The 14605-nt window shown below is 37.9% G+C and overlaps 1 protein-coding gene across 4 annotated transcripts in view; it reads right to left on the bottom strand.

Moving 5' to 3' along the window:
• Positions 1-14605, bottom strand: part of CP (ceruloplasmin) — a 72897-nt gene that overhangs the window by 51469 nt on the left and 6823 nt on the right. For all 4 annotated transcript variants that reach the window (XM_025913136.2, XM_086674503.1, XM_086674504.1 and 1 more), the window contains exons 2-6: positions 13499-13746; positions 11544-11756; positions 10485-10658; positions 1886-2140; positions 614-785 (exon numbers count right to left, since the gene is read on the bottom strand). In XM_025913136.2, the coding sequence (XP_025768921.1) occupies positions 614-785; positions 1886-2140; positions 10485-10658; positions 11544-11756; positions 13499-13746 (1062 nt within the window). The remainder of the gene's footprint in view (positions 1-613; positions 786-1885; positions 2141-10484; positions 10659-11543; positions 11757-13498; positions 13747-14605) is intronic.

A 14605-nucleotide genomic window follows, 5' to 3' on the forward strand; every position in this document is an offset into this window, starting at 1 on the left:
ATGCATACCGTGGAATATTATTCAGCCTTAAAGAGGAATGAGATTTTCATAGATGTTACAACATGGATGAGCCTTAAAAACATGCTAAGTGGAATAAGCCAGACAAAAAGGGACAAATATTGTTATTCCACTTGTAGTAAGTGCCTAGAAGAGGCAAATTCCTGGAGACAGAAAGTAGAAGTTATCAGGGATTAGAGAGCTGCTGTTTAATGGATACAGACTTTCTATTTAGAAAAATGAGAGTTCTGGAAACAGATAGTGTTGATTGTACAACCTTGTGAATGTACTTACTGCTGCCGGATTGCACAATGTTGTATTTTCATGAAAGAAAAGTAAATAAATTAATTAGTCTAATTATATTCAATATTTTCTGAGGATTTTGTCGACTATCTGATAACTTTTTTATATCCATTTTTTCGTGGACTCAAAAGTCATATTTCTCAAACTTGGACTCATACCAAACACCTTAGTAAATATTTAGCAGTCTAGTTACTCAGTTTCAGGTACCAATTAAAATGTTAATTGCTGAATCAGTTTTTTATGCTTCCTTCCTTTCTTTCTTTCTTTTCTTAGGGAGGCATACTTTGAAATAATAGTCCTTCTTCTGAATTACCTTCCAGGTGCTGTTAAATTTTCTTGGGTGAAGGTGTCTATTCCAGAGGGTGCATAGTTCCAGATGATTTCCTCAGCAGCGATGTAGTAATGCCTGACATGTTTCCCAAGGATGCTGTCCTCTGATGAAGGCTTGTTACAGTCTTGTACCTGGAAAAAGGCCTGCAGACCAGCTGAAAATCACATGGAAGGAGACATTGGTTAATGGAGCCAATGTTTCTCCCTCCTATTGCCTTGTAAACACTGCTGATGAAATGACAGATGGAAACTGAAGAAATAGACAGCTAGAAACAATATTAAAAATGATAGTAAACAGTTATAAATAAATTACGGATAGAAAATTTGAGCAGTAAAGCTTCTCCTTATGGCACAGAGAAGAGATATTAAGCACTAGTATTTTTCAAAAAATATTGTACCAATCTTTGTGGGTTTCACTTGGGATGTCTTTCGATGAGAAACAAAAAAGGACACATTAAAAGACAAGTAATAAAGAGAGAGATTTTGCCATATTTTAAGGGACGGGGTGGAGTGGAGGAGGGGGAATAGAATGCGCATATATTATTACTGTTCTTGGACAAAACAAAATGGCTATGTACCTGCTGTGCTGGGTCTTCTGAGACCAAGATGACATTTAATAGTGAGATTATATTTGAAGGTCAGAGTAACATGCCAAAAGACCCAGATTAAAGCTAGTTTCTTCAGGAGATCAATATTACAAACTAGTATTTTTCAAGAACAAGGAATGTTCTTATGTTGAAGAGATGAAGGAGGTATTTAGCAAGTTAAACCAAGGAGTAGCTGGACTCAAAGAACAAAGTTGGTTGTGTCTGATAGAACCAAATTAAAACAAACAACAAACAAACTACTTTTCAGCACAGTATATAAATCTTCTGGTGTTTACAATATTGTGTATTTTACAAACCAAAGAAGTTGTATATACTTCTCAGTGTATAGCTATACTTTTAGGACAGAAGAGTAATTCAGGGCCAGTTATGCTTTTTCTCAAATTAATATATTTTCATATTTCATTATTTTGTAAAATTCTAGTCTTTCAGTTTTTTTTATTATATTATGATGCATACCATCATAAGAATAAAATTAAATTACCAGTTCAAAGCTCAGATTATTCTAAAGATATTTAACTTTTAGATTCTTTTTAAAAAAATTTTATTTACTTTTAGATTCTGATTCCCTGTTATCACCCCATTAGTAGTGTAACAGATACATGACTCTTTTTTTGGCCGAAAGCTCATTTCAGGTAAAGATGCCTTACCTTTCAGGTGGTTTAGATTCTGACAGCTAAGCATCCATTCTCCAGGACTCTGGGCCACCATAAAAGCTTCAAAGAGGGTAGCAGGAAAGAGATTGACTGTATCAATACGGTAGCCCTTATTAGTCAATACTTGGCCGTGGAAGAAAGCTGAGTGCACATCAATTTCATTACCCATGCCAAAAAGATACCATTTTACTTTGTCTTCTGCACACATGGAGAGTCCTGGGAGACTTCCAAAAGTATATCCATTCACAGCTGTAAGTCAAGATCAGAGATTGTGATTAAAAACATTGGTGCCTGGGATGGTAATAGTTATCTCTATAGAAATAAATATCAATTTGGATTGGAAAATACCTGGCACATGTACTGCTATTCCTTCCTCCGTACCTACATCAGACATTGCTAATCAATCATAGCACTCTTATTTTGGACCTGAATCCAGTCTCAGGATTTTTGTCAACACATTAGCAGATGAACACAACAATGAAGATGAAACCTATTTTTTCTCTGTTATAAGCTATACACATTAGCTGTGTAGCTGTGTATTAGTATGTGTATATGGGTATTTATAAATATAATGTATGCATATATATGTGCATATATACAAAATGTACACACGTAGAGTAAATTTTAGAAAGACTGAAGGTTATTTCATAATCAATCACATATCATGTTGATAGTGGTAATATTAATTTCAATTTTTTCTTTTTGCATGTTAGGACTTTGCTGATTTTCTGCAGTGAACATGAATTCCTTGTGTCATAAGAACACAAGGAAAGCTTTTTTCTTTTTTTAGAGATTATAAGTCAAAATTGGAAGAGATGTGACAGCAAAAAGAAGAAATCCAGGGGAAGGATAGTAAGGACCAGTACAAGAGCCACAAAGACCTAAAAATTCGAAGGCAGAATGGCCCAAGACCCTTTAAAGAAACCTAGGGGGATTTTAATACTCCACTTACAACAATGGATAGATCATCCAGACACAGAATCAATAAAGAAACAAGGGCTCTGGATGATACATTGGATCAGATGGACTTGACAGATATATTTACAACTCTGCATCCCAAAGCAACAGAATATACTTTCTTCTCAAGTGCACATGGAACATTCTCCAAGATAGATCACATAATGGGTCACAAAACAGCCATTCATAAGTATACAAGAATTGAGATCATACCATGCACACTTTCAGACCACAATGCTATGAAACTTGAAATCAACCACAGGAAAAAGTCTGGAAAACCTCCAAAAGCATGGAGGTTAAAGAACATCCTACTAAAGAATAAATGGGTCAACCAGGCAATTAGAGAAGAAATTTAAAAAATATATAGATACAAATGAAAATGAAAATACAACAATCCAAATGCTTTGGGATGCAGCAAAGGCAGTCCTGAGAGGACAATACATTGCAATCCAGACCTATCTTAAGAAACAAGAAAAATCACAAATACAAAATCTAACAGTACACCTAAAGGAAATAGAAGCAGAGCAGCAAAGACACCCCAAATCCAGCAGAATAAGAGAAATAATAAATATCAGAGCAGAAACAAATATAGAATCTAAAAAAACAGTAGAGAAGATCAATGACACCAAGAGTTGGTTTTTCGAAAAAATAACAAAATTGATAAACCTCTAGCCAGGCTTCTCAAAAAGAGAAGGGGGAGGACCCAAATAGATAAAATCATGAATGAAAATGGAATTATTACAACCAATCCCTCAGACATACAAGCAATTATCAGGGAATGCTATGAAAAATTATATGCCAAAATGTCGGGGAAGATGGTGGTGTAGGAGGATGCTGGGCTCACGGCGTCCTGCAGATCACTTAGATTCCACCCACACCTGCCTAAATAACCCAGAAAACTGCCAGAAGACTAGCAGAACGGATTCTCCAGAGCCAAGTGTAGATGAGCGGCTCACGGAAGAGAGTAGGAAGGGTGGAGAGGCAGTGTGTTCTACATGAACTGCTGGGAGGGAGCTGGGGTGGATGGGCAGCCCGCTGGCAAAGCAGAGCCCCCGAGTCTCGCTTGCAAAAGCAGAGGGGCCAGACAGAGTGTGTTATGACAGCAAGCGGGACTTAACATCTGGAAAGTTGTAAGTTAACAGCTCTGCTCGGAGAACGGGAGGGCTGGAGGACAACGGGAGGGAGAGTTGTTGAGTTCCGGACGACAGAGCTCAGTTTGGCGGGGAACATAGGCACTCACCAGCGCCATCTCCCTCGCCCATCCCCCAGCCAAAATCCTGAAGGGAACCAGTTCCTGCCAGGGAACTTGCTTGCTCCACGCAAACACCCAACACTGTGCTTCTGTGGATCCATCCCTCTGGCGGGTCTGACTCCCTCCTGGTGCCGCAGGGCCCCTCCCGAAGCAGATCTCTGAAGGAAAAGTGAGATGAGCCTGCCCCTCCCGCCCCTGTGCACCTTGCCCATCCACCCCAGCTAATACGCCAGATCCCCAGCACCACAAGCCTGGCAGTGTGCAAGTAGCCCAGATGGGCCACGCCACCCCACAGTGAATCCCGCCCCTAGGAGAGGGGAAGAGAAGGCACACACCAGTCTGACTGTGGCCCCAGCAGTGGGTTGGGGGCAGACATCAGGTCTGACTGTGGCCCCGCCCACCAACGCAAGTTATTCAAGACAGCACAGGGGAAGTGCCCAGCAGTCCCACACCACTCCAGGGACTATCCAAAATGACAAAACGGAAGAATCCCCCTCAAAAGAAACTCCAGGAAATAGTGACAGCTAACTAACTGATCAAAAATGATTTAAACAATATAACAGAAAGTGAATTTAGAATAATAGTCATAAAATTAATTGCTGGGCTTGAAAACAGTATAGAGGACAGCAGAGAATCTCTTGCTACAGAGATCAAGGGACTAAGGAACAGCCAGGAGGAGATAAAAAATGCTATTAATGAGTTGCAAAATAAAATGGAGACTACCACAGCTTGGATTGAAGAGGCGGAGGAGAGAATAGGTGAACTAGAAGATAAAATTATGGAAAAAGAAGAAGCTGAGAAAAAGAGATAAAAAAATCCAGGAGTATGAGGAGAAAATTAGAGAACTAAGTGAGGCACTAAAGAGAAATAATCTACGTATAATTGGTATTCCAGAGGAGGAAGAGAGAGGGAAAGGTGCTGAAGGTGTACTTGAAGAAATCATAGCTGAGAACTTCCCTGAACTGGGGAAGGAAAAAGGCATTGAAATCCAAGAGGCACAGAGAACTCCCTTCAGACGTAACTTGAATCGATCTTCTGCACAACATATCATAGTGAAACTGGCAACATACAAGGATAAAGAGAAAATTCTGAAAGCAGCTAGGGATAAATGTGCTCTAACATATAAAGGGAGACCGATAAGACTCATGGCAGATCTCACTACTGAAACTTGGCAGGCCAGAAAGGAATGGCAGGAAGTCTTCAATGTAATGAACAGAAAAAAATATGCAGCTGAAAATCCTTTATCCAGCAAATCTGTCATTTAGAATAGAAGGAGAGATAAAGGTCTTCCCAAACAAAAACTGAAGGAATTCATCACCACTAAACCAGCCCCATAAGAGATCCTAAGGGGGATCCTGTGAGACAAAGTACTAGAGACATTGCTACAAGCATGAAACCTACATACATCACAATGACTCTAAACCCATATCTTTCTATAATAACACTGAATGTAAATGGACTAAATGCACCAACCAAAAGACATAGGGTATCAGAATGGATAAAAAAACAAGACCCATCTATTTGCTGTCTATAAGAGACTCATTTTAGACCTGAGGACACTTTCAGATTGAAAGTGAGGGGATGGAGAACTATCTATCATGCTACTGGAAGTCAAAAGAAAGCTGGAGTAGCCATACTTATATCAGACAAACTAGACTTTAAATTAAAGGCTGTAACAAGAGATGAAGAAGGGCATTACATAATAATTACACAGTCTATCCTCCAAGAAGAACTAACAATTATAAATGTCTATCACCAAATACAGGAGCCCCCAAATATATAAAACAATGACTCACAAACATAAGCAACCTTATTGACAAAAATGTGGTAATTGCAGGGGACTTTAATACTCCACTAACAGCAATGGATAGATCATCTAGACACATGATCAATAAAGAAACAAGGACCCTGAATGATTATTGGATCAGATGGACTTGACAGATATATTTACAACTCTGCATCCCAAAGCAACAGAATATACTTTCTTCTCGAGTACACATGGAACATTCTCCAAGATAGATCACATAATGGGTCACAAAACAGCCCTTCATAAGTATACAAGAATTGAGATCATACCATGCACACTTTCAGACCACAATGCTATGAAACTTGAAATCAACCACAGGAAAAAGTCTGGAAAACCTCCAAAAGCATGGAGGTTAAAGAATACCCTACTAAAGAAGAGTGGGTCAACCAGGCAATTAGAGAAGAAATTAAAAAATATATGGAAACATACGAAAATGAAAATACAACAATCCAAACGCTTTGGGATGCAGCGAAGGCAGTCCTGAGAGGAAAATACATTGCAATCCAGGCCTATCTCAAGAAACAAGAAAAATCTCAAATACAAAATCTAACAGCACACCTAAAGGAAATAGAAGCAGAACAGCAAAGACACCCTAAACCCAGCAGAAGAAGAGAAATAATAAAGATCAGAGCAGAAACAAACAATATAGAATCTAAAAATCTGTAGAGCAGATCAATGGAACCAAGAGTTGGTTTTTTGAAAAAATAAACAAAATTGATAAACCTCTAGCCAGGCTTCTCAAAAAGAAAAGGGAGACGACCCAAACATAAAATCATGAATGAAAATGGAATTATTACAACCAATCCCTCAGAAATACAAGCAATTGTCAGGGAATAACATTAAAAATTATATGCCAACAAACTGGACAACCTGGAAGAAATGGACAAATTCCTAAGCACCCACACACTTCCAAAACTCAAACAGGAAGAAATAGAAAATTTGAACAGACCCATAACCAGCGAAGAAATTGAATCAGTTATCAAAAATCTCCCAACAAATAAGAGTCCAGGACCAGATGGTTTCCCAGGGGAATTCTACCAGACATTTAAAGCAGAGATAATACCTATCCTTCTCCAACTGTTCCAAAAATAGAAAGAGAAGGAAAACTTCCAGACTCATTCTATGAAGCCAGCATTACTTTGATTCCCAAACCAGACAGAGACCCAGCAGAAAAAGAGAACTACAGACCAATATCCCTGATGAATATGGATGCAAAAATTCTCAATAAGATACTAGCAAATTGAATTCAACAGCATATAAAAAGAATTATTCACCATGATCTAGTGGGATTCATTCCTGGGCTGCCGGGCTGGTTTAATATTCTCAAATCCATCAATGTGATACATCACATTAATAAAAGAAAAGATAATCCTGTCAATCGATGCAGAAAAAGCATTTGACAAAATTCAGCATTCTTTCTTAATAAAGACCCTCGAGAAAGTTGGGATAGAAGGAACATACTTAAACATCATAAAAGCCATTTATGGAAAGCCCACAGCTAATATCATCCTCAATGGGGAAAAACTGAGAGCTTTCCCCCTGAGATCAGGAACACGACAGGGATGTCCACTCTCACCACTGTTGTTTAACATAGTGTTGGAAGTGTTAGCATCAGCAATCAGACAAAAAAAGGAAATCAAAGGCATCAAAATTGGCAAAGATGAAGTCAAGCTTTCACTTTTTGCATGATATTCCATGTAGATGACATGGAAAACCCGATAGACTCCACCAAAAGTCTGCTAGAACTGATACATTAATTCAGCAAAGTCTCAGGATATAAAATCAATGTACAGAAATCAGTTGCATTCTTATACACTAATAACGGAGCAACAGAAAGATAAATAAAGAAACTGATCCCATTCACAACTGCACCAAGAAGCATAAAATACCTAGCAATAAACCTAACCAAAGATGTAAAAGATCTGTATGCTGAAAACTATAGAAAGCTTATGAAGGAAACTGAAGAAGATACAAATAAATAGAACAACATTCCGTGCTCATGGGTTGTAAGAATAAATATTGTTGAAATGTCAATACTACCCAAAGCTATCTACACATTCAATGCAATCCCAATCAAAATTGCACCAGCATTCTTCTTGAAGCTAGAACAAGCAATCCTAAAATTCATATGGAACCACAAAAGGCCCCGAATAGCCAAAGTAATTTTGAAGAAGAAGACCAAAGCAGGAGGCATCACAATCCCAGACTTTAGCCTCTACTACAAAGCTGTCATCATCAAGACAGCATGGTATTGGCACAAAAACAGACACATAGACCAATGGAATAGAGACTCCAGAATTGGACCCACAAAAGTATGGCCAACTAGTCTTTGACAAAGCAGGAAAGAATATCCAGTGGAAAAAAGACAGTCTCTTTAACAAATGGTGCTGGGAGAACTGGACAGCAACATGCAGAAGACCATTCACCATTCACAAAAATAAACTCAAAATGCATAAAGGACCTGAATGTGAGACAGAAAACCATCAAAACCCTAGAGGATAAAGCAGGAAAAAACCTCTCTGACCTCAGCCACAGCAATTTCTTACTTGACACATCCCCAAAGGCAAGGGAATTAAAAGCAAAAGTGAACTATTGGGACCTCATGAAGATAAAAAGCTTCTGCACAGCAAAGGAAACAATCAACAAAACTAAAAGGCAACCAACGGAATGGGAAAAGATATTTGCAAATGACATATTGGACAAAGGGCTAGTATCCAAAATCTATGAACAACTCACCAAACTCCATACCCAAAAAAACAAATAATCCAGTGAAGAAATGGAAGAAGACATGAATAGATACTTCTCTAAAGAAGACATCCAGATGGCCAACAGGCACATGAAAAGATGCTCAATGTCACTCCTCATCAGGGAAATACAAACCAAAACCACACTGAGATATCACCTCACACCAGTCAGAGTGGCTAAAATGAACAAATCAGGAGACTATAGATGCTGGAGAGGATGTGGAGAAACGGGAACCCTCTTGCACTGTTGGTGGGAATGCAGACTGGTGCAGCCACTCTGGAAAACAGTGTGGAGGTTCCTCAAAAAATTAAGAATAGATCTACCCTATGACCCAACAATAGCACTTCTAGGAATTTACCCAAGGGATACAGGAGTGCTGATGCATAGGACCACTTGTACCCCAATGTTTATAGCAGCACTCTCAACAATAGCCAAATTATGGAAAGAGCCTAAATGTCCATCAACTGATGAATGGATAAAGAAATTGTGGTTTGTATATACAATGGAATACTACATGGCAATGAGAAAGAATGAAATATGGTCTTTTGTAGCAACGTGGATGGAACTGGAGAGTGTTATGCTAAGTGAAATAAGCCATACAGAGAAAGACAGATACCATATATTTTCACTCTTATGTTGATACTGAGAAACTTAACAGAAGACCATGGGGGAGGGGAAGGGGGAAAAACAGTTACAGAGAGGGAAGGAGGCAAAGCATCAGAGACTCTTAAAAACTGAGAATAAACTGAGGGTTGATGGGGGGTAGGAGGGAGGGGAAAGTTGGTGATGGGCATTGAGGAGGGCACCTGTTGGGATGAGCACTGGGTGTTGTATGGAAACCAATTTGACAAGTTTCATATAAAAAATAAAAATAAAATAAAGAAACCTAGGATCACTATTCAAACTGGGTGGTCCTAGAGATAAGATAGAAATTGGTTCTGGGAAGCACCATGAATGTATGTGATACAACAGAGGTACAACCAGACCTATCCAGACTATACCTTGAGTATCTTTTTCTAACATCTATTTTGTTAGTGCATAACAAAGGCAGGATTGAAGTATAGACAGGGGTCCTTCCAGCCAGAAATAAACAAAAGTTGGGGGGGAAAATCTGTACTTTCTTAATTAGTTTGTTTTTCTGCTTTGGTAGTTATTTTTGTATTCTCCGTTTCTGAGTAAAGGTAATTTTGAAGAAGCTGAATACAAACAAACAAAAAGCCATACTTATTGGTCTAGTTGGTGTTAAGAGATTTAATTTCTTATGCAAATTCTGAGGAATAGACAACCTTACTAAGCTCATTATTTTGAGTCTGAGAATTAAGGAGGAGCCTAGGCAGTAAAGAAAGCATTTCTAGAAGAAATAAAGTAAATTAAAAGATAGAAAAAGAATGATGCAGAGGGACAATGTATATATAAAAGAAATACCTTTTAGAACTGTAGTTTGAGCTATTTTAAGTATAGTTCAATGTTTTATGATATAAAGATAATTTTCAGCATTTAGTTTAATAATTTTAGGCGGCCTCAAATAAATTTTAGAATGAGTTTGGAAAATAAACAAACATATAAATAAATGTAACATACGTATACATTAAACCAAAATTGATGATGTTTTCTCCTTATTAGTTTGGGAACATTTTGGTGTATCCAGTTTTACCTGGCACAGAGTTTTGATTTGATCTGTTTAGCTAAATATGAAGTTGCAGGTTTAATATGCTTTCTTATCAGGGCCAGAGATTAGAAACATACTACTTATTCATGTGAAAGAATAGATCTAGCAGACTTAATGGATCAAGAAAAATAAGATTAAGTTAACACGCTTTCTGTAATCTTACAATACATCCTGTTACTCTCTTGGAAATCTTCGTTATCTTCCTCAACTTTCTCTGGTTCAGAGCAGTAGGTTTTAATGTTGTCATATAGGTACCAGCTGAGATTTTCATCCACCACGGAAAACATCAGCACAAATTCTTGGTCAATATTTTTTTCTTTTTCTTGATCCAGAGAATCTGAAGTGAAAATTACTATTTTAGTAGAAGTTACTCTTTAGCATGTATTTTTAGCAGGTGATTTATAGCTTTAAAATTTTACTTTTCTAATACACCCCCAATCTGGATTTGTCACTTCTGTTTTACAGATGGAAACACCAGGAAACTTTATGTTCAGTATCCTGAGCTTACAGATACTCATATATCTGGATGCCCATTGACCACTTAACTATTCAATGCTTTTTTGGCAAATGAGAAGGTTGGAATTCAAAGTTGTGTGTGTATCTTCTGGTGCATACATCCACAAACTAAGACAGTAAGTCTTTGAAGGTAACTCATTCTGTTCAAGTGAGAATTAGCTTTCAAGCTCCTTTTTTTTTTTTTTTTTTTTTAAGTAGGCTTCAAGCCCAATGTGTGGCTTGAACTCATGACTGTGAGATCAAGACCTGAGCTGATGCTTAACTGACTGAGACATTCAGATGCCCCTGGATTTCAAGCTCTTGAGCTGCATTGTCTTTTTCATGATGCTGGAAATAGTTATTGTGATATTATATTTACCAACGCAATGCAGGTAACTACAGATCTAACACCATGGAGTGCCACTAAGGGAGTCACTTCTGGTAAAGTCACACATCTCTTCAACACCACTGTTGGAAACTGGATACAGCAAACCTATCTTCCAGGAGAGCATGTTTCTTGCAGCGTAGTAATGGGTGTGAATACTTGTTCCATTTATTTCTTCTTCTTCTCCTACCCTGTTGTTTTCCCCTTTTTATCTAGATTCACTCCTTCTCAACCTTACCTACTCAGTCATAACACAGAAGATTTGACTTCTATGTTAAAAAACAAACTCCTCTGTCTCTTGCCTGTTGGTCATACAATGTGAGCAACAATGAAAAAATTTACCTTTTTTACAGAATATTAAAGGTCCGATGAGTCCTGAGGCGATATCTTTTGGAGCATCAATGTGGGAATGGTAAATCCTGGTCACACAATTGCTATCTTCCTCACCAGGACTTTGCTCTTCGGTGGCGTTCATTACATATGTGTACTGCTCACCAGGATGCACTTTGTCATCTGCTTTGTGAAAATCTGTGGTGTTATCAGGATAGATGGCCCCTAAGAAGCAATACACAGTGAAGTTACAAAGTGAATGTATTTGAACTTAAAAGAGATAATAGATGATTCATTAATTTATTTGGCAAACATGTATTCAACTTGTAGTATGTGCCCCTTTGGGAATGTAGTGATGTCCTATTTGAACACACAAGCGTGAGAGGCTAATGACTAGGGGGTCTGGAAGCTTCACCAAAAATTTGGTTGTTATTTTTTAACTTACTGAATACTTACTGAATCTTAAGGGAGTAGTAATAGAGCAGAGTGACTTCTGGTTTGCAGTGTAAAGAACCACTTTTGCTCTGGGGTCATGGTATGGAAGTATGAACAAAATGGCTACTCTCTCTTATCACTTGAGACATCTTATAGGATGTCAAATTTCCACCCATGAACTAACTATGGATTTTTAAAAATTCTGTACTTTTACTTTTGGAAATTTCCAAAAATACGTAAAAGTTGAGGAAATAATATGATGAACTTCCATTTACCCATCAACCAAGCTTTAATAATGATAAACCCAAGACCAATCCTGTTTCATCTACACCCCCACCCACTCTTAACCCCATCACCATCGAATTAATTGTAAAGCAAATCCCAGGCATCATATCATTTCACTAATACTTGAATATATACCTCTAAAGGATAAGAACGGTTTTTTCTTTAACATGAAGACAATATAACTACCATGCCTTAAAAATGATTAATACCCTACTATGCCATGAATTTGTAAAAAAGAAATAAGATGGCAGTCAGCCTCTAAGCTATGAATGTAACTGTTTCAGAAAAACAAATAAAAATATATGGTCAAAACATTCACCTTCTAAAGCAAAGCCTCTGTAAAAAAGAAAACTAATAATTTTAAAGCTCTAATTTTATCTTAATTTCCAAACTTAATCCTTATAATTTCAACTAACATGGTCTCTGCATTTTTGCTTATAATGCCTGACATTCATTGAGCTATTACCATGTACATCATTGTCCCTATTTTATATATGAGGAAACTGAAGCGCAGAGAATTTAAGTAACTTAGCTGAGATCATTATTCAGCCAGTGAAAGACAAGGCTGCACTTGAAGCTTTGTCTATTACTTTCAAAGTCCTCGCTCTTATCCATAACAAAACCCCACCTCTTTTTATCATTATCATCAACAAGTACTAAAAATGATATCACAGACACCAAACCTATTCTTTGTTCTTCCTGTACCATCTTTAAGGTTTCTAAGTCCTACATTCAAATGACCTTTCCATTAATTGTATCTCAGATGCGGCTCTGGGGTCATCCAGCCATGTGTACCATTTGACTGATGCAAGAGACTACTCAGACTGCCTTAGGTAGGACAGAGTTAATCCAGAGTTAGGATGGTACGTGACAATGACCACAGTATGGTCACATGTAGGAACTTTAGAGTTAAGACAACCCCTATCTTGAGTCCTGTTTCTTCCCTCTGGATGTTTGCCTTTTCTAGGCCTTCATGCACATTGCCTAGTCCTCTAATTCTCTTTGGCTGGCGAGTTGCCAGGCACTGGTAGGGAAGTCCCAGCTCTCGCTGCCTCTCACTGTATAGTCTACCCAAGAGTTCTTTCACACAAGCAAGTGCAACCAAGGGAAACACAGCATAGTAACACACTTACACATCTTCTCCAGGAGGGGAGGCCATAATCTTAGATGTTAAAAAAAAAAAACAAAAAAAGTGCTCCTACTGAAAATTACGAGGAAATTCCAGCTAGAATATGAGCTGAACTTACCCTCATGTTCCTTATGGTAAGTTACTCCATGTGGGTGGAAAGTGTAGGGCCTAGAGGCAAAGTTTTTTAGGTGAACATAAACTTTATCTCCAGTTTCAGCTTTGATAACAGGGCCTAAAAACCCCAGCCAGACAGGTTTTTCTATAATTGTGCTAAAAGTTCTGTCTGTGTACTGAACATAAAGGGCCTTCTTATACAACCTTCCAATTCTATCTGGGCCATTTTGAAGATAGATATCTGAACGATCCCTGCAAAAGAAAAGAAGACAACTCTATCAGAAGCCATCATTTCTGGGGATAACATTATAACATCTCATGTAATTAAAGAGAAATTAATGACCATACCACATCAAATGTTTGCCTGTTATTGTAGGGGTGCTTCCAAAAATGAAGAGGTGAGCTGGCACTTACCCTCCTATTTTAAGTATGTGAGGCATCCCGCATCAGGTGTGATAGCAGCGAATCATGTGTGAAGCCACCATTAAAATCTGGTGTATCTCACCAGACTATTTTTCTACAGGATTTTTATGTTACAATACAGAAACATTATGAAGTCGAATACAAAGTGAAAGTAAAATGTTAGGGTAAAGCAGTTAAGACCTTACTCATCTATTACTCTTTCAGCTACCGGAAGAAAATGAGTTTATAAGCAGTTAGTCCGGATATTTGAGACTTCAGAGTGTGTATATATTTTGTTTTCCTAAATACATAAAATTAATGATGCTATACTAATCCTACATTTTTTATTTCCTTTAGCAGCACTAAATCAAGATCGGAATTGATGTGTGCAGTGTATGTGGGTTTTAAAATTACCTTTGGATGCAAATTACCCTTATGTTCTTTTAATCCCTTGCTACCGAAAATGTTTGACTAGTGAATGTTTATATTCTGCTTTGTGGCTGATTAATAGTTGCTCGAAACTTTTCTAAAAATGTTAGCAAAGTAAATTGTAGTGCGGGGCGGGGGTGGGGGGAAAAAGGAAGAAAAGAAAAGGGAAGAAAGAAAGTGGGTTTGGTGATCACACTTTTAAAGTGATTCTTAGGCTGTCCTTAACAGAAGGCTCTAAGTAGCTCATTGGGATCTGTTGGTGAGTAACAACATCTACCCA

This window comes from Puma concolor, chromosome C2 (genome assembly GCF_028749965.1).
Source record: "Puma concolor isolate L17-30 chromosome C2, mPumCon1.1.hap2, whole genome shotgun sequence".
In the NCBI taxonomy this organism is placed as follows: Eukaryota; Metazoa; Chordata; class Mammalia; order Carnivora; family Felidae; genus Puma; species Puma concolor.